Raw genomic sequence first — 27,523 nt, forward strand, 5'->3', positions numbered from 1 at the left:
AACAGGATTTTATAGTAATCTGTAGTTTGCATGGTGAAGAAAATGTGTAGGGGTCAGAAATTCCTGACTGAGCTTTAAACAGCTGAGCCTGACTGACTTTCACTCACTCTCTCTGCTGAAAGGTGGGGTCATGTTGCTGTTGGTGCAAAGTTTGAGATCGGGTTAGATGTCACTGTGGGAACGAACACGAGTCTTCTCAGGTTTGATTTACTTGAGAAACAGTTTCAGTTTTATAAATAACGAATGAGTTCAGAAAATAAAAGAACTTCATGAATCATTTCACATTTACCCCAGAGGAAAAGAAACACAGCTCACTCTCAGCAGAATATTTAATGAAGAACAGAAATACAGATTTGTTATACGCAGATAAGACGTAATTTTATTTTTAACATGTAATTAACTTTAGTCTTTTCAGTGTGGCCGCTGTGCAGAGGTCAGTCTGTCAGAGTTACTTTAAACAAATTAATCAGTTTGACTCAAATCATTTTGAACATCAGTTCTTATGGGGACTTGACAATGAAATGGAATTTACACTAAATTCATAAACTTTTTGATTTTACACATTCAGTTTTATATTTTATCTTTGTTGTAAGATGTGTGAATGCTGCTTGTCATTTTTGTATACACTGATTTGCAAATGTGACTTAGGTTTTCCCAGTGAGCCGTGATTCAAAGAGATAATTATTTTAATCTCCTGTCTCTATAACACCACAATGAATGGAAATTTAAAAAAAAAACATCTACAAGATTTTCTAAGCAGAGATTTTGGAATCACTGATATTTTATTTGTTAATTTTAATTCATCACCAGGATAAATATACGGTTTGCTGTGAATAGCCTGTATTAGGATAGAGAATCAAGGCCTTCTGGGGTCCAAAGTGGCCCAGGATTGCATCGTGCTCCATCTAGGGTTATGATAGTTTACTGAATTACAACTAAAATCTTAAAATAAATTATTTTAAAAGTAAAAAGACCCAGATCATCGTTTCCCTGTGAAGAGGCAATAGTGAACTGTTGCCTGCGCAACTGATCCTAGCGCAGACACTGAGAGATGCCCGTACAGCGCTCTCTGTGGCGAGTGGAGCAAATCAGTAAACGAGAAAGGAAAAAATGACAGATGTAAGTAAACATTATCAAGACACATGAGGGAGGAAGGGTGAAAAGACACAGATTTCAGATTTATGAGGTGCAATACTTTGTAATAAAACTGCTCTTCCCTGGATAAATTTTGCCTCCATCCCACTTGTCAGATATATTTCTAAGACTGACTGTAGATATCAAAGCCCATAAGAAAGAAAGACAGAGAGACAGCGGACAACTATCTTTGGCCACCTGCTAAATCTTGTGCAGAGCTCCACTTAAATATTTCTCCGGCAGCCTCTGTCTCTGTTCCACGTGTAGTGACGAGTAAGCACCGCCCTTTGGGTCCTGTTCTCTTTAAAAAGAGAAGTGAACGTAAGTAGAATCTCTCTATTAGAGGTGGAAGCTGCCAGTAAGTGTCCTCGGTGCAGAATTATGGTGTGAGTGGTTTCTGAAGACAGACTGGTTTGGGATTTGTAGAAAGCTTCATTTCGGTCCTTAAGAAGCTCACAGCAGACCCAGACATCTCTTCTTGAATTACCTGAGTGGTTTACGTATTCTACGGAAGGATTACCAGACTGTTGCACACGTGCTGCCGCATGCACAGTGTTTTCAGTGGTTTTCATTTGTGTTCTTTTGCGAGATAAATACTTTTATTTCACTGTTTTAGGAATTATACAGTGCTTTGTATGTTAAGGGCACATTACTAACCAACTTTGGCGTGAATAGTGATGTTCGCTGTTTCTGTTATACTCCTAGAGTTGGATGTCTCGAGACCGGTCTTGGTCTCGTCTCGAGACCACTTTTACGTGGTCTTGTCTTGGTCTCGCTGTCTCGGTCTTGCTCTCTCAGATCGACATAGTGTTCAGGAGATTTGGAGTCAACCATCGGCGGAGCGTGGGGGGCTTACTGGGCTTAAGCCCGGGTCATTTTTTCAGAAGCCCGGGGTCTTTTGGGGTGTAATTTGTTTCATAGTTAGATGTCTGACTGACAACTGTATAAAACACACACACACACACACAATATTCGACGCACATAGCACAGTCGTAAATTCCCCCTAATTTTGTATGATCCGAGCTCAGGCACTGGCCGACTGAGCACAGCACCCACGTGAGCGAGGGGGGAGAAGCTGCTGTCTGCGAGTTTGCTGCACACAGAGGAGAGCTTAAGTTTGACCAGGTACCAAAGCAAATCATTCGCACTGTACAAATAATGTAAATATGACGGTGTTTCACAAAAGATTGATATCAAACTGATCACTTGGTTGCGTTACTTGCTCTTCGAGTGAATCAACAAACGGCGAAATGAAAAGCCGAATGACAATGTTGTTGTTTTTTAGAGCATCTTAGCTCTAAAGTTTTCAGTTAAGTACTGATGAACACAACAATGGACATAAGGGGCTTCTTTCAAAGAAAAAAACTCAGGTAGATGTTGTTTTATATATTATGCTTTGTATGTTGTTCAGTATATTTCTATGCAAAACAAGAGGAATTTCAATACACAGCAGTATATTCAGTTTAAACCAGATATGTACATACACTTTATGGAAAACATAAAAACATTTATTTTTAGTGTTAAGCATAAATTTAGAGTAGACTTTTTTGTTTTAGATAAATAAATGTTGAAATATCTTTTGAATTAGTTAAATGTCAGAATAAAGAGAGAGAGCTGTCTATTTTAATCACGTTCATCAAATTTAGGAGTACATATATACTAAGTTTATTGTTAATTAATAAGAAAACTCCAGACGATTCCATTCTGAGCTGAAGAAGCTTCTGATAGGTTAGTAGAGTCCATGTGAGTAAATTGGTGGCACAGCTGTGGATGCATATAAGGCAAAACACAGAGCCTGTTTCTTTGAAATGGGAAAATCAAGAGATGTCAACCAAAACACCAGGAAAAGAATTGTGGAGCTCCATAAGTGTGGCTCAATTGTGAATACAATTTGGTGCCATTTACAATTAAGAAATACAGATAACTTCTCTCTTTACTCTTAAAGTTAACAATTATGTTTTTTTTATATTTATCAATCTAAAAAAATAAACATTTAGTCTGATTTGATGTTACAATTTAAAAAGTGTTTTTATCTGAAGAGTATGTAAATATCTGGTTTCCACTGTATATTTGATGATTGTCAGCACAAAGAGGGAGAGAGAGGAGCAGAGAGGGAGAGAGAGGAGCAGAGAGGGAGAGAGAGGAACAGAGAGGGAGGCTGGCTCCGGTGGCTCCACCATGTACCCCGGCATCGCTGACCGCATGCAGAAAGAGATCACTGCCCTGGCCCCGCCCACCATGAAAATTAAGATTATCGCTCCCCCCGAGAGGAAGTACTCCGTCTGGATCGGTGGCTCCATCCTGGCCTCGCTCTCGACTTTCCAGCAGATGTGGATCAGCAAGCAGGAGTACGATGAGTCCGGCCCCGCCATTGTTCACCGCAAGTGCTTCTAAAATGCTTCCATGCTCCTCCCCCTCCGCCCTTGCAGGCGTCGCCGTACTTCCACTGTCCCAGCTACACGTGCGTCTGGTTTGTCTCGCGTGGACACGCCTGACGATGCTGTGAACACGACGGATCAGGTTAAAGTGTTACAGTAAAAGTTTCATTTCAACCACATTTCAAACACACTTAGCAATTCGATCCAGTTTGAGCTGTTGCAAAGTGTCAGACAGGAATTTCCACTGCATCTCTCTGGTCATGAAACTCTACAAACTGTTAAAGTCTTTCAATAAAATATCATTTATTTACTTAAAAAAAAACAAAAAAACAATTATGTTTTTTTATATTTATCAATCTAAAAAAATAAACATTTAGTCTGATTTGATGTTACAATTTAAAAAGTGTTTTTATCTGAAGAGTATGTAAATATCTGGTTTCCACTGTATATTTGATGATTGTCAGCACAAAGAGGGAGAGAGAGGAGCAGAGAGGGAGAGAGAGGAACAGAGAGGGAGAGAGAGGAACAGAGAGAGAGAGAGAGGAACAGAGAGGGAGAGAGAGGAACAGAGAGAGAGAGGAGCAGAGAGAGAGAGAGAGAGGAACAGAGAGAGAGAGGAGCAGAGAGGGAGAGAGAGGAACAGAGAGAGAGAGAGAGGAACAGAGAGGGAGAGAGAGAGGAGCAGAGAGGGAGAGAGAGGGGAGCAGAGAGGGAGAGAGAGAGGAGCAGAGAGGGAGAGAGAGGAACAGAGAGGGAGAGAGAGAGGAGCAGAGAGGGAGAGAGAGAGGAGCAGAGAGGGAGAGAGAGGAACAGAGAGGGAGAGAGAGGAACAGAGAGGGAGAGGAGCAGAGAGGGAGAGAAGAAAAGAGAGGGAGAGAGAGGAGCAGAAAGGGAGAGAGAGGAGCAGAAAGGGAGAGAGAGGAGCAGAGAGAGAGAGAGAGGGGAGCAGAGAGGAGCAGAGAGGGAGAGAGAGGAACAGAGAGGGAGAGAGAGGAGCAGAGAGAGAGAGGAGCAGAGAGGGAGAGAGAGGAACAGAGAGAGAGAGAGAGGAACAGAGAGGGAGAGAGAGGAACAGAGAGGGAGAGAGAGGAGCAGAGAGAGAGAGGAGCAGAGAGGGAGAGAGAGGAACAGAGAGAGAGAGAGAGGAGCAGAGAGAGAGAGGAGCAGAGAGGGAGAGAGAGGAACAGAGAGAGAGAGAGAGGAACAGAGAGGGAGAGAGAGGAACAGAGAGGGAGAGAGAGAGGAGCAGAGAGGGAGAGAGAGGGGAGCAGAGAGGGAGAGAGAGAGGAGCAGAGAGGGAGAGAGAGGAACAGAGAGGGAGAGAGAGAGGAGCAGAGAGGGAGAGAGAGAGGAGCAGAGAGGGAGAGAGAGGAACAGAGAGGGAGAGAGAGGAACAGAGAGGGAGAGGAGCAGAGAGGGAGAGAAGAAAAGAGAGGGAGAGAGAGGAGCAGAAAGGGAGAGAGAGGAGCAGAAAGGGAGAGAGAGGAGCAGAGAGGGAGAGAGAGGGGAGCAGAGAGGGAGAGAGAGGAGCAGAGAGGGAGAGAGAGGAACAGAGAGGGAGAGAGAGGAGCAGAGAGGGAGAGAGAGGGGAGCAGAGAGGGAGAGAGAGGAACAGAGAGGGAGAGAGAGAGGAGCAGAGAGGGAGAGAGAGGAACAGAGAGGGAGAGAGAGGAACAGAGAGGGAGAGAGAGGAACAGAGAGAGAGAGGAACAGAGAGAGAGAGGAGCAGAGAGGGAGAGAGAGGAACAGAGAGAGAGAGAGAGAGGAACAGAGAGGGAGAGAGAGGAACAGAGAGGGAGAGAGAGAGGAGCAGAGAGGGAGAGAGAGGGGAGCAGAGAGGGAGAGAGAGAGGAGCAGAGAGGGAGAGAGAGGAACAGAGAGGGAGAGAGAGGAACAGAGAGAGAGAGGAGCAGAGAGGGAGAGAAGAAAAGAGAGGGAGAGAGAGGAGCAGAAAGGGAGAGAGAGGAGCAGAGAGAGAGAGAGAGGAACAGAGAGAGAGAGAGGAACAGAGAGAGAGAGATGAAAAGAGAGGGAGAGAGAGGAGCAGAAAGGGAGAGAGAGGAACAGAGAGAGAGAGAGGGGAACAGAGAGAGAGAGGAGGAGAGAGGGAGAGAGAGGAGCAGAGAGGGAGAGGAGCAGAGAGGGAGAGAGAGGAGCAGAGAGGGAGAGGAGCAGAGAGGGAGAGAGAGGAGCAGAGAGGGAGAGAGAGGAACAGAGAGAGAGAGGAGCAGAGAGAGAGAGGAGCAGAGAGGGAGAGAGAGGAACAGCGAGGGAGAGAGAGGAACAGAGAGAGAGAGAGAGGAACAGAGAGGGACAGAGAGGAACAGAGAGAGAGAGAGAGAGGAACAGAGAGAGAGAGGAGCAGAGAGGGGAGAGAGAGGAACAGAGAGAGAGAGAGAGAGAGAGGAACAGAGAGGGAGAGAGAGGAACAGAGAGGGAGAGAGAGAGGAGCAGAGAGGGAGAGAGAGGGGAGCAGAGAGGGAGAGAGAGAGGAGCAGAGAGGGAGAGAGAGGAACAGAGAGGGAGAGAGAGAGGAGCAGAGAGGGAGAGAGAGAGGAGCAGAGAGGGAGAGAGAGGAACAGAGAGGGAGAGAGAGGAACAGAGAGGGAGAGGAGCAGAGAGGGAGAGAAGAAAAGAGAGGGAGAGAGAGGAGCAGAAAGGGAGAGAGAAGAGCAGAAAGGGAGAGAGAGGAGCAGAGAGAGAGAGGAGCAGAGAGAGAGAGGACCAGAGAGAGAGAGAGAGGAACAGAGAGAGAGAGAGGAACAGAGAGAGAGAGAGGAAAAGAGAGGGAGAGAGAGGAGCAGAAAGGGAGAGAGAGGAACAGAGAGAGAGAGAGAGGAACAGAGAGAGAGAGGAGGAGAGAGGGAGAGAGAGAGGCACAGAGAGGGAGAGAGAGGAACAGAGAGAGAGAGAGGAGCAGAGAGGGAGAGAGAGGAGCAGAGAGAGAGAGAGAGGAAAAGAGAGAGAGAGAGGAGCAGAAAGGGAGAGAGAGGAGCAGAAAGGGAGAGAGGAGCAGAGAGAGAGAGAGAGAGGAACAGAGAGAGAGAGGAGCAGAGAGGGAGAGAGAGGAACAGAGAGAGAGAGGATCAGAGAGAGAGAGGAGCAGAGAGGGAGAGAGAGGAACAGAGAGAGAGAGAGAGGAGCAGAGAGAGAGAGGAACAGAGAGGGAGAGAGAGGAACAGAGAGAGAGAGAGAGGAACAGAGAGGGAGAGAGAGAGGAGCAGAGAGGGAGAGAGAGGGGAGCAGAGAGGGAGAGAGAGAGGAGCAGAGAGGGAGAGAGAGGAACAGAGAGGGAGAGAGAGAGGAGCAGAGAGGGAGAGAGAGAGGAGCAGAGAGGGAGAGAAGAAAAGAGAGGGAGAGAGAGGAGCAGAAAGGGAGAGAGAGGAGCAGAAAGGGAGAGAGAGGAGCAGAGAGGGAGAGAGAGGGGAGCAGAGAGGAGCAGAGAGGGAGAGAGAGGAACAGAGAGGGAGAGAGAGGAGCAGAGAGGGAGAGAGAGGGGAGCCGAGAGGGAGAGAGAGGAACAGAGAGGGAGAGAGAGAGGAGCAGAGAGGGAGAGAGAGGAACAGAGAGGGAGAGAGAGGAACAGAGAGGGAGAGAGAGGAACAGAGAGAGAGAGAGAGAGGAACAGAGAGGGAGAGAGAGGAACAGAGAGGGAGAGAGAGAGGAGCAGAGAGGGAGAGAGAGAGGAGCAGAGAGGGAGAGAGAGGAACAGAGAGGGAGAGAGAGAGGAGCAGAGAGGGAGAGAGAGAGGAGCAGAGAGGGAGAGAGAGGAACAGAGAGGGAGAGAGAGGAACAGAGAGAGAGAGGAGCAGAGAGGGAGAGAAGAAAAGAGAGGGAGAGAGAGGAGCAGAAAGGGAGAGAGAGGAGCAGAGAGAGAGAGAGAGGAACAGAGAGAGAGAGAGGAACAGAGAGAGAGAGATGAAAGAGAGGGAGAGAGAGGAGCAGAAAGGGAGAGAGAGGAACAGAGAGAGAGAGAGGGGAACAGAGAGAGAGAGAGAGGAACAGAGAGGGAGGCTGGCTCCGGTGGCTCCACCATGTACCCCGGCATCGCTGACCGCATGCAGAAAGAGATCACTGCCCTGGCCCCGCCCACCATGAAAATTAAGATTATCGCTCCCCCCGAGAGGAAGTACTCCGTCTGGATCGGTGGCTCCATCCTGGCCTCGCTCTCGACTTTCCAGCAGATGTGGATCAGCAAGCAGGAGTACGATGAGTCCGGCCCCGCCATTGTTCACCGCAAGTGCTTCTAAAATGCTTCCATGCTCCTCCCCCTCCGCCCTTGCAGGCGTCGCCGTACTTCCACTGTCCCAGCTACACGTGCGTCTGGTTTGTCTCGCGTGGACACGCCTGACGATGCTGTGAACACGACGGATCAGGTTAAAGTGTTACAGTAAAAGTTTCATTTCAACCACATTTCAAACACACTTAGCAATTCGATCCAGTTTGAGCTGTTGCAAAGTGTCAGACAGGAATTTCCACTGCATCTCTCTGGTCATGAAACTCTACAAACTGTTAAAGTCTTTCAATAAAATATCATTTATTTACTTAAAAAAAAACAAAAAAAACAATTATGTTTTTTTATATTTATCAATCTAAAAAAATAAACATTTAGTCTGATTTGATGTTACAATTTAAAAAGTGTTTTTATCTGAAGAGTATGTAAATATCTGGTTTCCACTGTATATTTGATGATTGTCAGCACAAAGAGGGAGAGAGAGGAGCAGAGAGGGAGAGAGAGGAACAGAGAGGGAGAGAGAGGAACAGAGAGAGAGAGAGAGGAACAGAGAGGGAGAGAGAGGAACAGAGAGAGAGAGGAGCAGAGAGAGAGAGAGAGAGGAACAGAGAGAGAGAGGAGCAGAGAGGGAGAGAGAGGAACAGAGAGAGAGAGAGAGGAACAGAGAGGGAGAGAGAGAGGAGCAGAGAGGGAGAGAGAGGGGAGCAGAGAGGGAGAGAGAGAGGAGCAGAGAGGGAGAGAGAGGAACAGAGAGGGAGAGAGAGAGGAGCAGAGAGGGAGAGAGAGAGGAGCAGAGAGGGAGAGAGAGGAACAGAGAGGGAGAGAGAGGAACAGAGAGGGAGAGGAGCAGAGAGGGAGAGAAGAAAAGAGAGGGAGAGAGAGGAGCAGAAAGGGAGAGAGAGGAGCAGAAAGGGAGAGAGAGGAGCAGAGAGAGAGAGAGAGGGGAGCAGAGAGGAGCAGAGAGGGAGAGAGAGGAACAGAGAGGGAGAGAGAGGAGCAGAGAGAGAGAGGAGCAGAGAGGGAGAGAGAGGAACAGAGAGAGAGAGAGAGGAACAGAGAGGGAGAGAGAGGAACAGAGAGGGAGAGAGAGGAGCAGAGAGAGAGAGGAGCAGAGAGGGAGAGAGAGGAACAGAGAGAGAGAGAGAGGAGCAGAGAGAGAGAGGAGCAGAGAGGGAGAGAGAGGAACAGAGAGAGAGAGAGAGGAACAGAGAGGGAGAGAGAGGAACAGAGAGGGAGAGAGAGAGGAGCAGAGAGGGAGAGAGAGGGGAGCAGAGAGGGAGAGAGAGAGGAGCAGAGAGGGAGAGAGAGGAACAGAGAGGGAGAGAGAGAGGAGCAGAGAGGGAGAGAGAGAGGAGCAGAGAGGGAGAGAGAGGAACAGAGAGGGAGAGAGAGGAACAGAGAGGGAGAGGAGCAGAGAGGGAGAGAAGAAAAGAGAGGGAGAGAGAGGAGCAGAAAGGGAGAGAGAGGAGCAGAAAGGGAGAGAGAGGAGCAGAGAGGGAGAGAGAGGGGAGCAGAGAGGGAGAGAGAGGAGCAGAGAGGGAGAGAGAGGAACAGAGAGGGAGAGAGAGGAGCAGAGAGGGAGAGAGAGGGGAGCAGAGAGGGAGAGAGAGGAACAGAGAGGGAGAGAGAGAGGAGCAGAGAGGGAGAGAGAGGAACAGAGAGGGAGAGAGAGGAACAGAGAGGGAGAGAGAGGAACAGAGAGAGAGAGGAACAGAGAGAGAGAGGAGCAGAGAGGGAGAGAGAGGAACAGAGAGAGAGAGAGAGAGGAACAGAGAGGGAGAGAGAGGAACAGAGAGGGAGAGAGAGAGGAGCAGAGAGGGAGAGAGAGGGGAGCAGAGAGGGAGAGAGAGAGGAGCAGAGAGGGAGAGAGAGGAACAGAGAGGGAGAGAGAGGAACAGAGAGAGAGAGGAGCAGAGAGGGAGAGAAGAAAAGAGAGGGAGAGAGAGGAGCAGAAAGGGAGAGAGAGGAGCAGAGAGAGAGAGAGAGGAACAGAGAGAGAGAGAGGAACAGAGAGAGAGAGATGAAAAGAGAGGGAGAGAGAGGAGCAGAAAGGGAGAGAGAGGAACAGAGAGAGAGAGAGGGGAACAGAGAGAGAGAGGAGGAGAGAGGGAGAGAGAGGAGCAGAGAGGGAGAGGAGCAGAGAGGGAGAGAGAGGAGCAGAGAGGGAGAGGAGCAGAGAGGGAGAGAGAGGAGCAGAGAGGGAGAGAGAGGAACAGAGAGAGAGAGGAGCAGAGAGAGAGAGGAGCAGAGAGGGAGAGAGAGGAACAGCGAGGGAGAGAGAGGAACAGAGAGAGAGAGAGAGGAACAGAGAGGGAGAGAGAGGAACAGAGAGAGAGAGAGAGAGGAACAGAGAGAGAGAGGAGCAGAGAGGGAGAGAGAGGAACAGAGAGAGAGAGAGAGAGAGAGGAACAGAGAGGGAGAGAGAGGAACAGAGAGGGAGAGAGAGAGGAGCAGAGAGGGAGAGAGAGGGGAGCAGAGAGGGAGAGAGAGAGGAGCAGAGAGGGAGAGAGAGGAACAGAGAGGGAGAGAGAGAGGAGCAGAGAGGGAGAGAGAGAGGAGCAGAGAGGGAGAGAGAGGAACAGAGAGGGAGAGAGAGGAACAGAGAGGGAGAGGAGCAGAGAGGGAGAGAAGAAAAGAGAGGGAGAGAGAGGAGCAGAAAGGGAGAGAGAAGAGCAGAAAGGGAGAGAGAGGAGCAGAGAGAGAGAGGAGCAGAGAGAGAGAGGACCAGAGAGAGAGAGAGAGGAACAGAGAGAGAGAGAGGAACAGAGAGAGAGAGAGGAAAAGAGAGGGAGAGAGAGGAGCAGAAAGGGAGAGAGAGGAACAGAGAGAGAGAGAGAGGAACAGAGAGAGAGAGGAGGAGAGAGGGAGAGAGAGAGGCACAGAGAGGGAGAGAGAGGAACAGAGAGAGAGAGAGGAGCAGAGAGGGAGAGAGAGGAGCAGAGAGAGAGAGAGAGGAAAAGAGAGAGAGAGAGGAGCAGAAAGGGAGAGAGAGGAGCAGAAAGGGAGAGAGGAGCAGAGAGAGAGAGAGAGAGGAACAGAGAGAGAGAGGAGCAGAGAGGGAGAGAGAGGAACAGAGAGAGAGAGGATCAGAGAGAGAGAGGAGCAGAGAGGGAGAGAGAGGAACAGAGAGAGAGAGAGAGGAGCAGAGAGAGAGAGGAACAGAGAGGGAGAGAGAGGAACAGAGAGAGAGAGAGAGGAACAGAGAGGGAGAGAGAGAGGAGCAGAGAGGGAGAGAGAGGGGAGCAGAGAGGGAGAGAGAGAGGAGCAGAGAGGGAGAGAGAGGAACAGAGAGGGAGAGAGAGAGGAGCAGAGAGGGAGAGAGAGAGGAGCAGAGAGGGAGAGAAGAAAAGAGAGGGAGAGAGAGGAGCAGAAAGGGAGAGAGAGGAGCAGAAAGGGAGAGAGAGGAGCAGAGAGGGAGAGAGAGGGGAGCAGAGAGGAGCAGAGAGGGAGAGAGAGGAACAGAGAGGGAGAGAGAGGAGCAGAGAGGGAGAGAGAGGGGAGCCGAGAGGGAGAGAGAGGAACAGAGAGGGAGAGAGAGAGGAGCAGAGAGGGAGAGAGAGGAACAGAGAGGGAGAGAGAGGAACAGAGAGGGAGAGAGAGGAACAGAGAGAGAGAGAGAGAGGAACAGAGAGGGAGAGAGAGAGGAGCAGAGAGGGAGAGAGAGAGGAGCAGAGAGGGAGAGAGAGGAACAGAGAGGGAGAGAGAGAGGAGCAGAGAGGGAGAGAGAGAGGAGCAGAGAGGGAGAGAGAGGAACAGAGAGGGAGAGAGAGGAACAGAGAGAGAGAGGAGCAGAGAGGGAGAGAAGAAAAGAGAGGGAGAGAGAGGAGCAGAAAGGGAGAGAGAGGAGCAGAAAGGGAGAGAGAGGAGCAGAGAGAGAGAGAGAGGAACAGAGAGAGAGAGAGGAACAGAGAGAGAGAGGAGCAGAGAGAGAGAGAGAGGAAAAGAGAGGGAGAGAGAGGAGCAGAAAGGGAGAGAGAGGAACAGAGAGAGAGAGAGAGGAACAGAGAGAGAGAGGAGGAGAGAGGGAGAGAGAGGAGCAGAGAGGGAGAGGAGCAGAGAGGGAGAGAGAGGAACAGAGAGAGAGAGGAGCAGAGAGGGAGAGAGAGGAGCAGAGAGGGAGAGGAGTAGAGAGGGAGAGAGAGGAGCAGAGAGGGAGAGAGAGGAACAGAGAGGGAGAGAGAGGAACAGAGAGAGAGAGAGAGAGGAACAGAGAGAGAGAGGAGCAGAGAGGGAGAGAGAGGAACAGAGAGAGAGAGAGGAACAGAGAGGGAGAGAGAGGAACAGAGAGGGAGAGAGAGAGGAGCAGAGAGGGAGAGAGAGGGGAGCAGAGAGGGAGAGAGAGAGGAGCAGAGAGGGAGAGAGAGGAACAGAGAGGGAGAGAGAGAGGAGCAGAGAGGGAGAGAGAGAGGAGCAGAGAGGGAGAGAGAGGAACAGAGAGGGAGAGGAGCAGAGAGGGAGAGAAGAAAAGAGAGGGAGAGAGAGGAGCAGAAAGGGAGAGAGAGGAGCAGAGAGAGAGAGGAGCAGAGAGAGAGAGAGGAACAGAGAGAGAGAGAGGAACAGAGAGAGAGAGGAACAGAGAGAGAGAGGAAAAGAGAGGGAGAGAGAGGAGCAGAAAGGGAGAGAGAGGAACAGAGAGAGAGAGAGAGGAACAGAGAGAGAGAGGAGGAGAGAGGGAGAGAGAGAGGCACAGAGAGGGAGAGAGAGGAACAGAGAGAGAGAGAGGAGCAGAGAGGGAGAGAGAGGAGCAGAGAGAGAGAGAGGAAAAGAGAGAGAGAGAGGAGCAGAAAGGGAGAGAGAGGAGCAGAAAGGGAGAGAGAGGAGCAGAAAGGGAGAGAGGAGCAGAGAGAGAGAGAGGAACAGAGAGAGAGAGAGGAACAGAGAGAGCGAGAGAGGAGGAGAGAGGGAAAAAGAGCAGGTGAGACAGACATGTTAGTCAAATGGTTGTTTGCCAAAACTCATCAGAACATGTATCTAGTACCTAGTGTAACTTTTTAGATATCATTTGTTACTTTTCAAATTCTATATTTATTAAGTTATGCAGGCTTGTTTGCACAACAAGGGTAAATAATTATATAAACTTTTTTGAATCTAAATAGTGTACTACAGTATTAAAAAATAACTGTAGTGAGGGCGATGGACGCGACATTCAAGTGGAGCGTGCGTCTGTCCTCTCAGTAAGTGAGTGAGACAGTAGACAAACGAAGCAGCATCTGGCTGCAGTTTAAAGACTTTTTTGTCTCTGTCTTGGTCTCAGTTTAGGCAGTCTTGACTACAAGTCTATATACTCCACGAAGAAAGTGTACAGCTAACGTGAACTGTTTAATTGTTTAAGCCACTCACTGTTGTCTGGCACTGGTTATTTTTAGCTTAGTCTTCAACTATTTATGCAGGACTTGTTTTCTGTGTTTGGTTTGCAAAAAACTCTACTTAAATATTTTATAAAATTCTTTCAACATATTTCATATGTAGACTTTGTCCTGAACTAGATCTTATTTATTATTGCTAGAAATTGAGTTCATTCTTTTTTCCACTGGCAGGTGGGATGGAGGCAGAGTTTATCCAGGGAAGAGCAGTTTTATTACAAAGTATTGCACCTCATAATTCTGAAATCTGTGTCTTTTCACCCTCCCTCCCTCATTAGGGCCCATGTGTCTTGATAATGTTTACTTACATCTGTAATTTTTTCCTTTCTTGTTTACTGATTTGCTCCAGTCGCCACAGAGAGCGCTGTACGGGCATCTCTCAGTGTCTGCGCTAGGATCAGTTGCGCAGGCAACAGTTTACTATTGCCTCTTCACAGGGAAACGATGATCTGGGTCTTTTTACTTTTAAAATCATTTATTTTAAGATTTTAGTTGTAATTCAGTAAACTATCATAACCCTAGATGGAACAAGATGCAATCCTGCATCGTGTTCCTGCCACTTTGGACCCCAGAAGGCCTTGATTCTCTATCCTAATACAGGCTATTCACAGCAAACCGTATATTTATCCTGGTGATAAATTAAAATTGACAAATAAAATATCAGTGATTCCAATGATAGTGATAGAAAATCTTGTAGATGTTTTTTTTTATTCCATTCATTGTGGTGTTATAGAGACAGGAGATTAAAATAATTATCTCTTTGAATCACGGCTCACTGGGAAAACCTAAGTCACATCTGCAAATCAGTGTACACAAAAATGACAAGCAGCATTCACACATCTTACAACAAAGATAAAATATAAAACTGAATGTGTAAAATCAAAAAGTTTATGAATTTAGTGTAAATTCCATTTCATTGTCAAGTCCCCATAAGAACTGATGTTGATGGACGCTGCCGGAGAAATAGGGGAGACCGGGGACAGTTGTAACGTGGGTCAGTTGTAACACTTCCAATTTCTCCAATCAGGGCTAAGTTTCAAATGATGTGACTCATTCTGTGCATGCCCAACTCAGTTCTGCTATCACATGTGAAAAATCAGCACATTTTGTCAAACACAGACAATTTAACACAAAAAAAAGTAATTTGTATGCCAAAAAGTAAGTTTTTCTACTTTATTTCAATTTCTAATAGCATTATCTGCTTTGCATTTAAACTCATCAAACTTAAATTATGTTATTTGTATGTCTATGGGGATATATTCTGTGTAGGTCTTTAGTGCTAATGTTTTAGCTGTTGGCTGTAATGTTAGCTAGTTCATGGCTATAGGAGTCTGGGTCAGTTGTAACAATAATGCAGATGTTACAACTTACCACACTATTACTTTAACTTATATTAAACAAGTTGGGGCAACGACATCAGCAGAGAGAGGTTCACTGGTCGCTTTTGTATATGCGGTTAATGCCATTGGCAACACAATTCCTCCACTGTTTGTGTTCCCACACATACATTATGCAGACCACTGTGTCAGAGATGGACCAGTAGGAAGTACTGGTAGTGGAAATAAATCAGGATGGATGCAAGAAACAGATTTCCTCATCTTTCTGAAGCACTTTGCAAACCACACCAAGGAAAGCCATGATAAAAAGTAATGGAATTGCGATGCTGGTGAACAACTACATTTTTTCAGCTTCATTATTATGTTCAAAATTGGTGCAAGAGTTGTAGGTTATAATGCCCACTGAGCCAATAAGGCCAAACTCAAGGAAGACCAACCAAAATTAATGAAATATTCAGTTGCAGAAAATTCCATAATTTGTCTTTTTTGGGGGGTTGGAATATGTTCAAAAGCTAGATTTCTGCATTCTGTCAAACACACACATAGCTACATAAATGGCTCTAAGTGCATTCATGTGTTGAATAAACAAAGATTACATGTTAATTTTTTGTCAGTACCCTTATTTCATTGTGTTACATTTCACCCCAGGATATGTTACAACTAACCCAGACTATGGGGTTAATTGTAACATTTCACTCTTTGTGTTTGAGGCCATACCATGCAATGGGTAATTGTGCTGCAGAGAAAATAGCTGCACTATTTAATAGCCGAGACATGTAAATACTTTGCATTACATTTTGAATCCACTACCTTAAAAGAGCTCTAATTTACAGACAGAAATGTCAAAAATGTTACAACTATCCCCGGTCTCCCCTACTTAAGTGGAGCTCTGCACAAGATTAAGCAGGTGGCCAAAAATAGTTGTCCGCTGTCTCTCTGTCTTTCTTTCTTATGCGCTTTGATATCTACAGTCAGTCTTAAAAATATATCTGACAAGTAGGATGGAGGCAGAATTTATCCAGGGAAGAGCAGTTTTATTACAAACTATAGCACCTCATATCATATCTGAAATCTGTCTTTTCAGCCTCCCTCCCTCATCAGCTCTGTCCGTGTTTGAGCCGCTAATATGCGCTGTTATAGCGCGTCACTGAAATGACGTCTAAACATGTTTGTTCAGATAAATCCGTTAAATGAGTGCAATGTTGTGCATCTGCGGGTTTTTGTGACTCTGTCTATTGTGCTAATTTGCGCTGCTCACTAAGTTAGTGTCAAGTAATTAATGAGCTCAGTTCTGCATGAAGTAACACGAAGAAATGATTCCACCTTAAATCTGTCGGTATCTGTTGGTTTATACTTTAATGAATTTTAGAAAAAAATTATGCAGCTCTAGCTGTGAAATTGAGCTAAATAACTGTGGGAACTGTGCATTCCTCTTATAGTCACTGACTCATTCACATCTCCATTTGAAGATAACCGCTCTGCTCCTGTTCCTTCCCTTTATTAATTATAATAACACTGGATAAAGAGAGGATCAGAGCTGTAGACAGATGACTTTAATATTTGTACGTAAAGCAGGTAGACATCAAAGCATGTAACTGAACTCACATGTTTTTGTTTAGATACATGTGATCAGTGAACTTTATCTCATATAATTAAATCTATGATTAGAAGAAAATATTCTGGATCTCACTTATTTCTAAGCTCTGGTTAAAGCCCTGACCTCATGTGTTGATGACTCTTCACCTCTGTCTCCTCTCTCATGGAGAAGATGATCTGCAGGATCCTGCTGCTCATCATCCTCACCTCATGTGTCTCTGGTTAGTTTACAGCTTCACTTTATGAACTCCAAATAAAGCTCAACAACAGATTTGTTCCAGTTCTCAGTGTGTCTGCTCCTCTCTTTCCCTCTCTGTCTCCTCAACAGGATCATTTGTAGTCAATGTGACACAGACCTGCTATCAGGCAGAGGAGAACCACAACATCACACTGGAGTGGACGTTCACCACCAAACCTGACAGATCCACCAAAATGCTCAACATCCTCTGTGAACTCTTCATTAGTGATAAATCGTCAGTCCTGTATCAGGTTCATGAAGGTGTTGAGGTTTCAGAGTCTCAGGATGAAAAGTTTTCAGGACGAGTCCAGAGTGACAAAGACGCCCTCAGAGAAGGACGAATCAGACTTCAACTGTCCAGACTCAGGACTGATGACTCGGGTCTGTACCTGTGTGAGGTGAACACTGATGATGGCTTCAGTGTTGGAAGATGTCAGCTTAATATCACTGGTGAGTTGTTTCAGTAAACTATGAATGAATTCAGATCAAAGTCAGAGTGAAGTATGTAATGTTAATTTTTATGATGGTGTGCTTTCTTTGCTATTGTGCAGTTTTGGTGATTAATGTGCAAATTATTTGGTAAGATTGAAATTTAATTTAAGCACCTTTTCATCTGGGCCCACGTTCACTAAAAGTTTCTTTCTGTGTTAAAATTCAAAGCTCATGCACAGGAAAAAAAAAAAATACAAGGGAGCCACGGTCGAGGGGGTTGGGAGGCTCATCTTGTAACCTGGAAGGCTGCCGGTTCGATCCCCAGCTCTGTCTGTCTTGGTCATTGTGTCCTTGGGCAAGACACTTCACCTACCGCCTACTGGTGTTGGCCAGAGGGGCCAATGGCACGATATGGTAGCCTTGCTTCTGTCAGTCTGCCCCAGGGCAGCTGTGGCTACAATTGTAGCTTGCCTCCACCAGTGAGTGAATGTAGAGTGCTTTGAGGGTCTTGAAAAGCGCTATATAAATGCAATTTATTATTATAACGAGGGAATCAAATGCAGGAGAGAGGAGAGCACAGCTGGGAATAATCAACATACGTAACATGTAGAAAATTTCAACTTGCTGAGCACAGGACAGGGACTATCAAAATAAAACAGGAAGTATGAAAACAAAACCAGACTTGACACTGAGACACTGAAACATGACAGACTTTGGAACAGAGGAAACAAAAGTAACTAAACATTGAAAACACAGTGGAAGACGTAGTGACAGAGAACTAAGACTCAGAACTAAGCAAACAACACACGGAGACAAATAAGGAGAACAAGAGTAAAGAACTAAACCTTCACAAAGATATGACATCAGGAACACTGGGGAGTAGGGATGGGTATCGTTTAGGTTTTATCCGAAACCGGTGCCAAACCGGTACTTTTGAAACGGTGCCGGTGCTTAAACGGTGCTCAAACCGGTGCTTAAAGAATGGAAAACACAAAATTGGTCCAAAAACCTCTCATGTTCAGCTGTTTTTTTGTAAAAAGATAACAATGTTAGCCTTTTCTGCAGCTATGGGGCACATATGGTATCACTCTTGGCTGGAAGCAGTGCTTAAACAATGGAAAAAACACAACCTTTGTCCAAAAACCTCTCATGTTTAACTGTTTTCCACTTTTTCTTTGGTCATTTTAGCCTTTTTGGCCAGGGTGAAGGGAGTATCTGCCATCAAACAAGAAGACAGCCGCATGTAGCTATGATGATGTTTGCTAGTTCACCTTACATGCATTAATGTAATAACGTGGTTAGCCTACTCAACGTAAATTACACACGAACAACATTAAGCTACTCACACAGAGAAGAACGGCTGCTGCTGCCATCATCATCCTCATCATTTCTGCTACACTAGTAGGGCTCCGAGTCCGATAACAGGCACCACACCCGCAGTAGATGTGCACGGTGTGAGGTCTCTCAGCAAGCTATCAAATACGGCGCATTTCTCGGCTAAAAAAAAAACGCTATGCGTTGCCAGGTGTTTCATCTGATTCGAGGTGTTACCTCCTTTGACAGTGTCACAGTATCAGCTGTGCACTTGTTGCAGGCTGCTGAGTTTGCATATTTTGTTGTGAAGTACAGCCAGACTTTTGACCGCTTCACCTTGGGCATTTTTAATCTGTAGCTCTGCTCTAAAAGAACGTACGTACCTGGACCCGCCTACTATCCTCGGAAACGTAAAATGATTGGCTAGAATCTAAAGTGTATCACAGCTCAGGAAAAAAAAGCACCGAAATAAAGCACCGAAATGTGCGCTGCTTTTCGGTCTGGTTACTACCGTTTATGTCAGAACGACACCGGTACCCATCCCTACTGGGGAGGCACAGAAACAAAACAGAAGCCAAGAGACCAGAAACTATAAATAATAATGAAATCCAAGACTATAAATAATTCAAAATACAAAACACTGGGTCACTGACCCAGGACCGGGACACAGTTACAGTCTGACTTCCAGTTTCTTTATTTTTAGTCCAATCCGCCAACTCTAAGATTGAACTTTTATTTATGTGTTTGAACTGTGGTCTCATGTTTTCCTCCAAATCAAAGGGCTCGGTCACTTCTCCTCACTGAGGTAAAGTTTTAGTCCTTTCTCACTCAGAGCTGCTCTGACAGGTTTATGTAATCTCTCCTAAATTCCTCACTCAGATTTTTAGACTCAGTTTGGAGCTCTGAGAGCTTCCCTGACTGTTTGTGAAGCCCTATGTGATGGTTGGTAGCATTGAAGGTCTAACTGATAGTTTCTCTGCTTTTCTTCACTTTGATCACTGTCATTGCCGGATTTTGGTGGGGAAAATAATGAATGATCACTTTCATTGTTTTTCATGTTGATTAGATTCTTTTAATCAGCCTCTGTTCGATAGTTCATTCGAACATTCCAAGACTTCCTGTCTGCGGCCTCTCAGTGACCTTTGGTTTGTACAACCAGTAACAGGTTCAATTCAAAAGATTTTTTTTTTATCAATTAAAGGTTATCCCTTCTGTGTCAGTACTAAACAAACATACTTTTTACTGCACCAATAGATATAATTTATTTTATTGCAGATTGTTTTTATTTAATGTTTTATATTTACTTTAAGTGACTCATAAGTCTTTGTGTCTCTGCAGCCATGAGACATGAAAGAAAACCTGAGACATCAAACACAGAGAGTCAAGGAAGGATCGACCTCTACTCTGGACTAATGGCAGCTCTGCTTCCTTTATTTATTTAAAAGAATAAACATGTTTATAATTGATTATTTGACTATTTTATTATTTATTTATGGACATTAATTAAATGTCCGTTCATTTCATTTAAAACATTTAATTAATTATCATTCATTTTGTCACTCCTGGACCTCCGCACTCTTCCACAGTGTTTTGTTGTTTGTTTTATTTGCAGTTTTCTTACCCCCAATTGGTTGTGACAGATAACTGCCCCTCCCTGAGGCTGATTCTGGCAGAGCTTTTTTCCCATTAAAAGGGAGTTATCCCTTCCCACTGTCACCAAGTACTTGCTCAAAGGGGGTCTTTTGATTGTTTTGGCTTTCTCTGTATACAATATAAACTACTTTGACCTCGATGATGTTTTCATCGAGGTCAAGGAAAAGTGGGTTGATAGAATTGCTAGTCAGAGTAGTCTTGTGGATCAAGACCAGCAAGGTCACCAGGGTAGAGAGTATATGCTATTATTTTGCAGCGATATGTTCTATCATTTTGCTGACGCTTTCACCTGACGCTGTCCCCTCTCAAGCAAGGCTGCTGTCTTCTTGTAAAGTCTCTTGACACTTTGTGTACTAGCAGAATGGTCACCTAAAAGGGGAGCACTGTAAAAAGTTCAAATGGTTTGTCTACAGAGTTAACAGGAAAAAACAATGAACTGAATTGTTGGTGAGGTGTTTGAGTTCCAAGAGTGGCCATCAGGGCATTGCAGGCCTCCAAAGACATGCGCGCACACGCACACACACACACACACGAGAATAATGTTCACAGGACTCTGGACCGCAGAGAGATCTGCACTGAGAGATGAATTCAAGGCATCAGAAAACAGAGAATCAACACTAGATGGTGGCAAGAGTATATCTGACTGACGCATCAATCTGGCAATGACAGAATCTTTTTTTTCTATGGAACGTGAGGAAAATTATCAAGTAATAACTGACTGAAACATCTTCAGTGGATTTTAATTGACTGCAAGTTTTATTCAGTGGAATGAGAGATAAGAGAGCAACTTCACATTAATACTTCTGTTTAAAGAGAAGAGAAGATGATTTGTTTGCTCTACATCTGATCTAGTCTTCTTTCTTATTCTGCAGATCTGAGATACAAATAAATCAGGGCACAGCAGCAAAAAAACTCAGTTTAAAACAGGAACCACAAACTCACTCTTGCTAACAGACGAGTCCCAGCATTTGCTGTGTCAAGTTCAAAGGACCATCTTTGCTGCAACTGCAGCTGCAAATGCAACCTGTACAATTATAAAAGCAGTTTTAAATTTCTTCCAGCGTTTTTCCTTTGGACTTTCAGCTCCTGCAATAAGACAGAAAAACAGGTGAACTTAATTTTTTTCTCACATTTAACAAACTTTGTTTTCTTAAACTGATAAAACAATTTTCAAACACAAACTTTGTTTTGCTAGTCAGATGGATAATTTATGTTATGAATTGGGTAGTCCTGGAGATGCTAACTCCAGAGGTCAAAAAGCAAAAATTTTATTTACTCTGATGCAAAGTGTAGAATACACAAGTCAACTAGATAAAATCAAATGGAAACTGATGGAACAACGGGACTATTTATACTCATGAGGCAATCAGAAGGACAAGAAGAAACTACTGAATCTATGGGGGGGTCGCTTAAACTAAATATAAAACACAAAAGGCAAACAACTTGCACAAGTTAACATAAATGAAATTAACAGAGGGGATAACAGAGGCATATGAGAGAAAAACTTTAACAAAATCTAAACATCGGGACAACTCAGGATTAACGACACTTTTATTTCTGAACTATTTGTCATCTGAGATGACTCTAACAAAAGATCGACAATGGTTTGTTGAACAATGAAAATAAAATTTGTTTTTATGGTAGATTACTATAAATGACAATGAAACAAATGATTAAGTTCTCTGCATCTGAATGCCATCCATCCGTCATCTTCTTCCACTAATCAAGGGCCAGGTCGCGGAGGAGACTTCCCTCTCCCCAGCCACTTCCCAGGCCAACCAAGAGATATAATCTCTCTAGCGTGTCCTGGGTCTGCGTCCCTGACCCGGAGTGGGTACTCCACCCCTTTCCGGCTGAGGACCATAGCCTCAGATTTGGAGGTGCTGATTCTCATTCCCACCGATTCACACTCAGCTGCGGACCGTTCCAAGGCGAGCTGGAGGCCATCACCTGATGAGAACCACATCATCCTTGAACAGCAAAGATGAGATCCTGAGACCATCCAAGTGAAAGCCTTCTGCCACTTAGCTACGCCTAGAAATCCTTTATATAAAAATAATGAACAGAATCTGTGACAAAGGGCAGCCCTGGCGGAGTCTATCACCCACTGGAAATGAGTCAGACTTATTGCTGGCTATGTGCCGCGAGCTCTTGCAAGGGTTGTATAAGGATTGAATGGCCTGTAGCAATGGACCAGACACCCCATAATCCCGAAGCACCTCCCACAGGAAACCCCAAGGGACACGACTGAATGCCTTCTCCAGGTCCACAAAACACATGTAGACTGGTTGGGCAAACTCCCACGCACCCTCAAGTATCCTTGAGAGGGTAAAGAGTTGGTCCAGTGTTCCACAACCAGGATGAAAGCGCATTGTTCCTCCTGTATCCGAGGTTTGACTAATGGTTGGACTTGCCTTTCCAGCACCCTGGCACAGACTTTCCCAGGGAGGCTGAGGAGTGTGCTCCCCCTATAGTAGGAACACACCCTCCGTTCCCCCCTTCTTAAAGATGGGAAGCACCCCCCTGGTGTGCCAATCAAGAGTTACTGCCCCGATCTCCACACAACATTGTAGAGGCGTGTCAGCCAATAGAGCCCTACAACATCCAGATCCTTCAGGAACTCAGGCCGAACCTCATCCACCCCAGGGTCCCTGCCACCAAGGAGTTGTTTAACTGCCTCAGTGACCTCAGCCCCAGAGATAGATGAGTCGTTCCCAGTCTCTGCTTCATCCACGGAAGACCTGCCATTTGGCATTAAGGAGGACCTAGAAGTATTCCTTCCACCACGTGACAATGTTCTCAGTCGAAGTCAGCAGCACTCCACCCGCACTGTACACATTGCAGGTAGAGCACCACTTTCCCTCCTGAGTCGCCTGACAGGAGGCCAAAATCCTGAAGGGACCCCTTCTTCAGCATAGTGGCTCCCTTCAACTCTGGTGTCTATCATTTGGACACATGATAAGGGTCTGCGCAGATATCTGCGTGACTGCCTCTTTGTGACTATATAGACCTGTTCATATTGAATTTACATTACAATGGACCAATTCCTCATGAGCCCCAGACAGTGGACTTCAACTGGACTTCAAAGACATATAGTAGGAATGATTACTTGACTTTTAGGTCTCCAGATGGCCACTTCAGCAATTGAGTATGACCTAAGTATAACAAATTTATTAATCTTTTGAAAACCAAGATCCTAATAACTTACTATCAATACTGAGTGTGCTTGTTGCAGAGCTGAAGCCATAATCTGTGTTTACTTGACACAGGTAACGACCCGAGTCATCCACGCTGAGTCTGGACAGTTGAAGTTTGATTTGTCCTTCTCTGAGGGCGTCTTTGTCACTCTGGACTCTTCCTGAAAAATATCCATCCTGAGACTCTGACAACTCAACACCTTCATGAACATGATACAGGACTTTCACTTCGTGACCAGTTATCAGGTAACAGAGGATGTTAAGCATTTTGGAGGATCTGTCAGGTTTGGTGGTGAACGTCCACTCCAGTGTGATGTTGTGGTTCTCCTCTGCCTGATAGGAGGTCTGTGTCACATTGACTACAAATGATCCTGTTGAGGAGACAGAGAGGGAAAGAGAGGAGCAGACACACTGAGAACTGGAACAAATCTGTTGTTGAGCTTTTTTTGGAGTTCATAAAGTGAAGCTGTAAACTAACCAGAGACACATGAGGTGAGGATGATGAGCAGCAGGAACCTGCAGATCATCTTCTCCCTGTGAGAGGGGACAGAGGTGAAGAGTCATCAACACATGAGGTCAAAGGTCAGTCAGTACAGCTAGAAGAAGATCAACATCAATAATTATAGAATTGAAAAAAATGAATGGTCTTTTGTATTAAAAATACAAATGTCGTTCTGATGTGTTTTGGCATGCTGCAAACGGAACAGGGTCGCATGAAGTGCAATTGAGGGAAACCAGTAGCTGTTCAGATCAGTGGGGATGCAGGCCTTGATGAGAGTTAGAACAAACCTCTGATGCACTACATAATTGATAACTGCCTTGTGGTGGCAGGTATCAATTAAGTGTGTGGGGATGACAGTATGTGGGGATGACAGGGGAATGTTAAAGATGTCAGCACAAGATTTCAGGTCTCTCTTATCATTACTGTAAGCCAGCCTGTCCCCCACCTCTTGACATCATCCTGTGCTCTGAGCAGAGAGCATACATTTCCATCACAATTTTTGGTTTGGGAACACCTTGAGGGTGTCCGTGGTTAAAAAAGTGTCCATAGAGAAAATGATATAAGCCCGAACTGCAGAGCCATATTAATCTAAATCTATACTCTATGGAAACAGCTCCAAATCTGTGTGTTTAAAGTATTCTCAGTCCAGTAAAATGGATTCTGACTTGGATGGTTTTTACAGCTGGTCATGCTCTGTAGATCATTTTGTACTATGTGAACATTAGGGAGGGGAGGAGAGAGAAGAAGAATGTGTATAAAAATTGCATTCAGACTTCATAAGTTGTTCTTCCAGTAGTTTCCTGCAATGGGTAAAGACCATCATCAGAAGATCCAGCCTTGGGAGTTCACATTTGGAAATTACAGCAAGAAACACCAGAGGATTCATTTGGATGAACACGTTGGACTTACAAATTTGATTTATACTTTTTTTTTTTTTAATTTTCTGTGCTTGTTTTTGCAATGTTGGATTGTAACATTCAAGGATTTGGCTCCCTTCCTGTAGGATTACATCAACACAACCAAGATAAGTGACTTCCTGCATTGGGGGTGTCTAGTGTAATCCTTACATCAGTTTATTGTTTTATGTTATCTGAAAATGTGTCAGTCGACCTAAATATTGTAAATCATAAAACATCATAGAGGGAACCTGTTCATGAGACGCACAATGTGGCCACACGATAAAATAAAAATCATTATAAATAATTTTATTTATTATAACAAATAAAAAATATTTTAGTTATAGCATAAAGTTCTTTAAAACAAAAAAAAACGTCAAACTTGGAAGCTTCCTTCCTTTGTGCTATAACTGCCAACCATTTTGTGTGAAAAACAGGTTATCAATCATGAACGAAAAACCTCAAAAACTGGTGAACAGATAAAAATCTGTTGAGAGGAGAACGAGACTTAAAGTTGAGAAGAGCCTTTTTGTCTGTCTTGTTCTCTGTTCTTTAGATGGGATATAGAATCAATCAGAGTTTGGTAAAAAAGTAAAAAGTAGTTCCTTGAGGATGTTTCTATTTTTTGTGCAAAGCCATCCAAACTTTAGTCTTTTTTTAAGTTCTAATTATACTCAGCTTGAATCTGAAGAAAAAGAAGGAAAGTAATGTTTTATTATTTATATATATATATATATATACATACATGTATATAAATATACACACACATATATACATACGTATATATATATATATACACACACATATATACATACGCATATATATACACACACACACACATATATACGTATATATATATACACACACATATATATATATATACGTATATATATACACACACATATATATATACACGTACAGTGGGGCAAAAAAGTATTTAGTCAGCCACCGATTGTGCAAGTTCCCCCACTTAAAATGATGACAGAGGTCAGTAATTTGCACCAGAGGTACACTTCAACTGTGAGAGACAGAATGTAAAAAAAATCCATGAATTCACATGGTAGGATTTGTAAAGAATTTATTCGTAAATCAGGGTGGAAAATAAGTATTTGGTAAATAACAAAAATACAACTCAATACTTTGTAACATAACCTTTGTTGGCAATAACAGAGGTCAAACGTTTACTATAGGTCTTTACCAGGTTTGCACACACAGTAGCTGGTATTTTGGCCCATTCCTCCATGCAGATCTTCTCAAGAGCAGTGATGTTTTGGGGCTGTCGCCGAGCAACACGGACTTTCAACTCCCGCCACAGATTTTCTATGGGGTTGAGGTCTGGAGACTGGCTAGGCCACTCCAGGACTTTCAAATGCTTCTTACGGAGCCACTCCTTTGTTGCCCGGGCGGTGTGTTTTGGATCATTGTCATGTTGGAAGACCCAGCCTCGTTTCATCTTCAAAGTTCTCACTGATGGAAGGAGGTTTTGGCTCAAAATCTCACGATACTTGGCCCCATTCATTCTGTCCTTAACACGGATCAGTCGTCCTGTCCCCTTGGCAGAAAAACAGCCCCATAGCATGATGTTTCCACCCCCATGCTTCACAGTAGGTATGGTGTTCTTGGGATGCAACTCAGTATTCTTCTTCCTCCACACACGACGAGTTGAGTTTATACCAAAAAGTTCTACTTTGGTTTCATCTGACCACATGACATTCTCCCAATCCTCTGCTGTATCATCCATGTGCTCTCTGGCAAACTTCAGACGGGCCTGGACATGCACTGGCTTCAGCAGCGGAACACGTCTGGCACTGCGGGATTTGATTCCCTGCCGTTGTAGTGTGTTACTGATGGTGACCTTTGTTACTTTGGTCCCAGCTCTCTGCAGGTCATTCACCAGGTCCCCCCGTGTGGTTCTGGGATCTTTGCTCACCGTTCTCATGATCATTTTGACCCCACGGGATGAGATCTTGCGTGGAGCCCCAGATCGAGGGAGATTATCAGTGGTCTTGTATGTCTTCCATTTTCTGATGATTGCTCCCACAGTTGATTTTTTCACACCAAGCTGCTTGCCTATTGTAGATTCACTCTTCCCAGTCTGGTGCAGGTCTACAATTCTTTTCCTGGTGTCCTTCGAAAGCTCTTTGGTCTTGGCCATGGCGGAGTTTGGAGTCTGACTGGTTGAGGCTGTGGACAGGTGTCTTTTATACAGATGATGAGGTCAAACAGGTGCCATTCGTACAGGTAACAAGTGGGGGACAGAAAAGCTTCTTACAGAAGACGTTACAGGTCTGTGAGAGCCAGGGATTTTCCTTGTTTGAGGTGACCAAATACTTATTTTCCACCCTGATTTACGAATAGATTCTTTACAAATCCTACCATGTGAATTCATGGATTTTTTTTTCACATTCTGTCTCTCACAGTTGAAGTGTACCTCTGGTGCAAATTACTGACCTCTGTCATCATTTTAAGTGGGGGAACTTGCACAATCGGTGGCTGACTAAATACTTTTTTGCCCCACTGTATATATATACACACACATATATATACACGTATATATATATACACACACATATATATACACGTATATATATATACACACACATATATATACACGTATATATATATATACACACATATATATACACGTATATACACACACACATACATACATACATACATACATACATACATATATATATATTCTGTTGCCTACAATTTTGAGGGTGACTTTGTCTCCAGCTTGTCAGGGGGTTAAAGTAGATTCAGCGGATGAGGGAACCCTGAAATCTGTTGTAGCTCAAATCTGGAGCTATCATGTACAGGTTGTGATCAGCTGACCTGCTGCTCTTTGTGGATTTATATAACTGAATTTAGCCAGATGTCTGCAGATGTTTCATGAGTTGAACCGGCTGATTTCCATCCTCTACACTGACAGTAAATTGTTTATGCTGTCTTTATATTAGACACTATTCAGCTGGTATGAAGGTGGAATTCAGTGAATCTAAGCATCATGAGCTTAACTCAAATTAATCTCTGCTACACTTGATGTAACCAAACTGAGCATGAAACCACAGCCACTGTGCAGCAGTCACACACTGTTCTGTACTTTAAATCCATCACAGTGCAGCAAACTAATCTGTTTATCCTGCACTAACCTGGAACCTTTAAATAAACCAGTTAGTCTGCCTCAGTTTGTTTAGCAGCACGTTTCACATCATGGAAAAACATAATGTCACATGTACAGGCCCA

General features: G+C 44.7%; 2 protein-coding genes and 1 long non-coding RNA gene across 4 annotated transcripts in view; 1 reads left to right on the forward strand and 2 right to left on the reverse strand.

The window, feature by feature from the left end:
• LOC146522754 (uncharacterized) lies at positions 1-17,587 on the reverse strand. Its single transcript, XR_014872993.1, has 2 exons — positions 17,370-17,587; positions 1-899 (listed from the first exon to the last, which is right to left on the reverse strand). It is a non-coding gene; the product is annotated as an uncharacterized LOC146522754 (long non-coding RNA).
• Positions 16,089-19,478, forward strand: LOC146522755 (uncharacterized). Its single transcript, XM_085153403.1, has 3 exons — positions 16,089-16,263; positions 16,371-16,730; positions 19,365-19,478. The coding sequence occupies exons 1-3, from the start codon at positions 16,206-16,208 to the stop codon at positions 19,466-19,468; spliced, it is 522 nt and encodes a 173-aa protein (XP_085009529.1). The 5' UTR covers positions 16,089-16,205; the 3' UTR covers positions 19,469-19,478.
• The window catches only part of LOC146522756 (uncharacterized), a 10,003-nt gene continuing 1,557 nt past the window's right edge, over positions 19,078-27,523 (reverse strand). For both annotated transcript variants that reach the window (XM_085153412.1, XM_085153410.1), the window contains exons 2-4: positions 23,355-23,410; positions 22,888-23,247; positions 19,078-20,765 (exon numbers count right to left, since the gene is read on the reverse strand). In XM_085153412.1, the coding sequence (XP_085009538.1) occupies positions 20,662-20,765; positions 22,888-23,247; positions 23,355-23,403 (513 nt within the window). In that variant the 5' untranslated portion in view covers positions 23,404-23,410 and the 3' untranslated portion in view covers positions 19,078-20,661. The remainder of the gene's footprint in view (positions 20,766-22,887; positions 23,248-23,354; positions 23,411-27,523) is intronic.

This window comes from Neolamprologus multifasciatus, chromosome 3, assembly GCF_963576455.1.
Source record: "Neolamprologus multifasciatus chromosome 3, fNeoMul1.2, whole genome shotgun sequence".
NCBI classification, from domain to species: Eukaryota; Metazoa; Chordata; class Actinopteri; order Cichliformes; family Cichlidae; genus Neolamprologus; species Neolamprologus multifasciatus.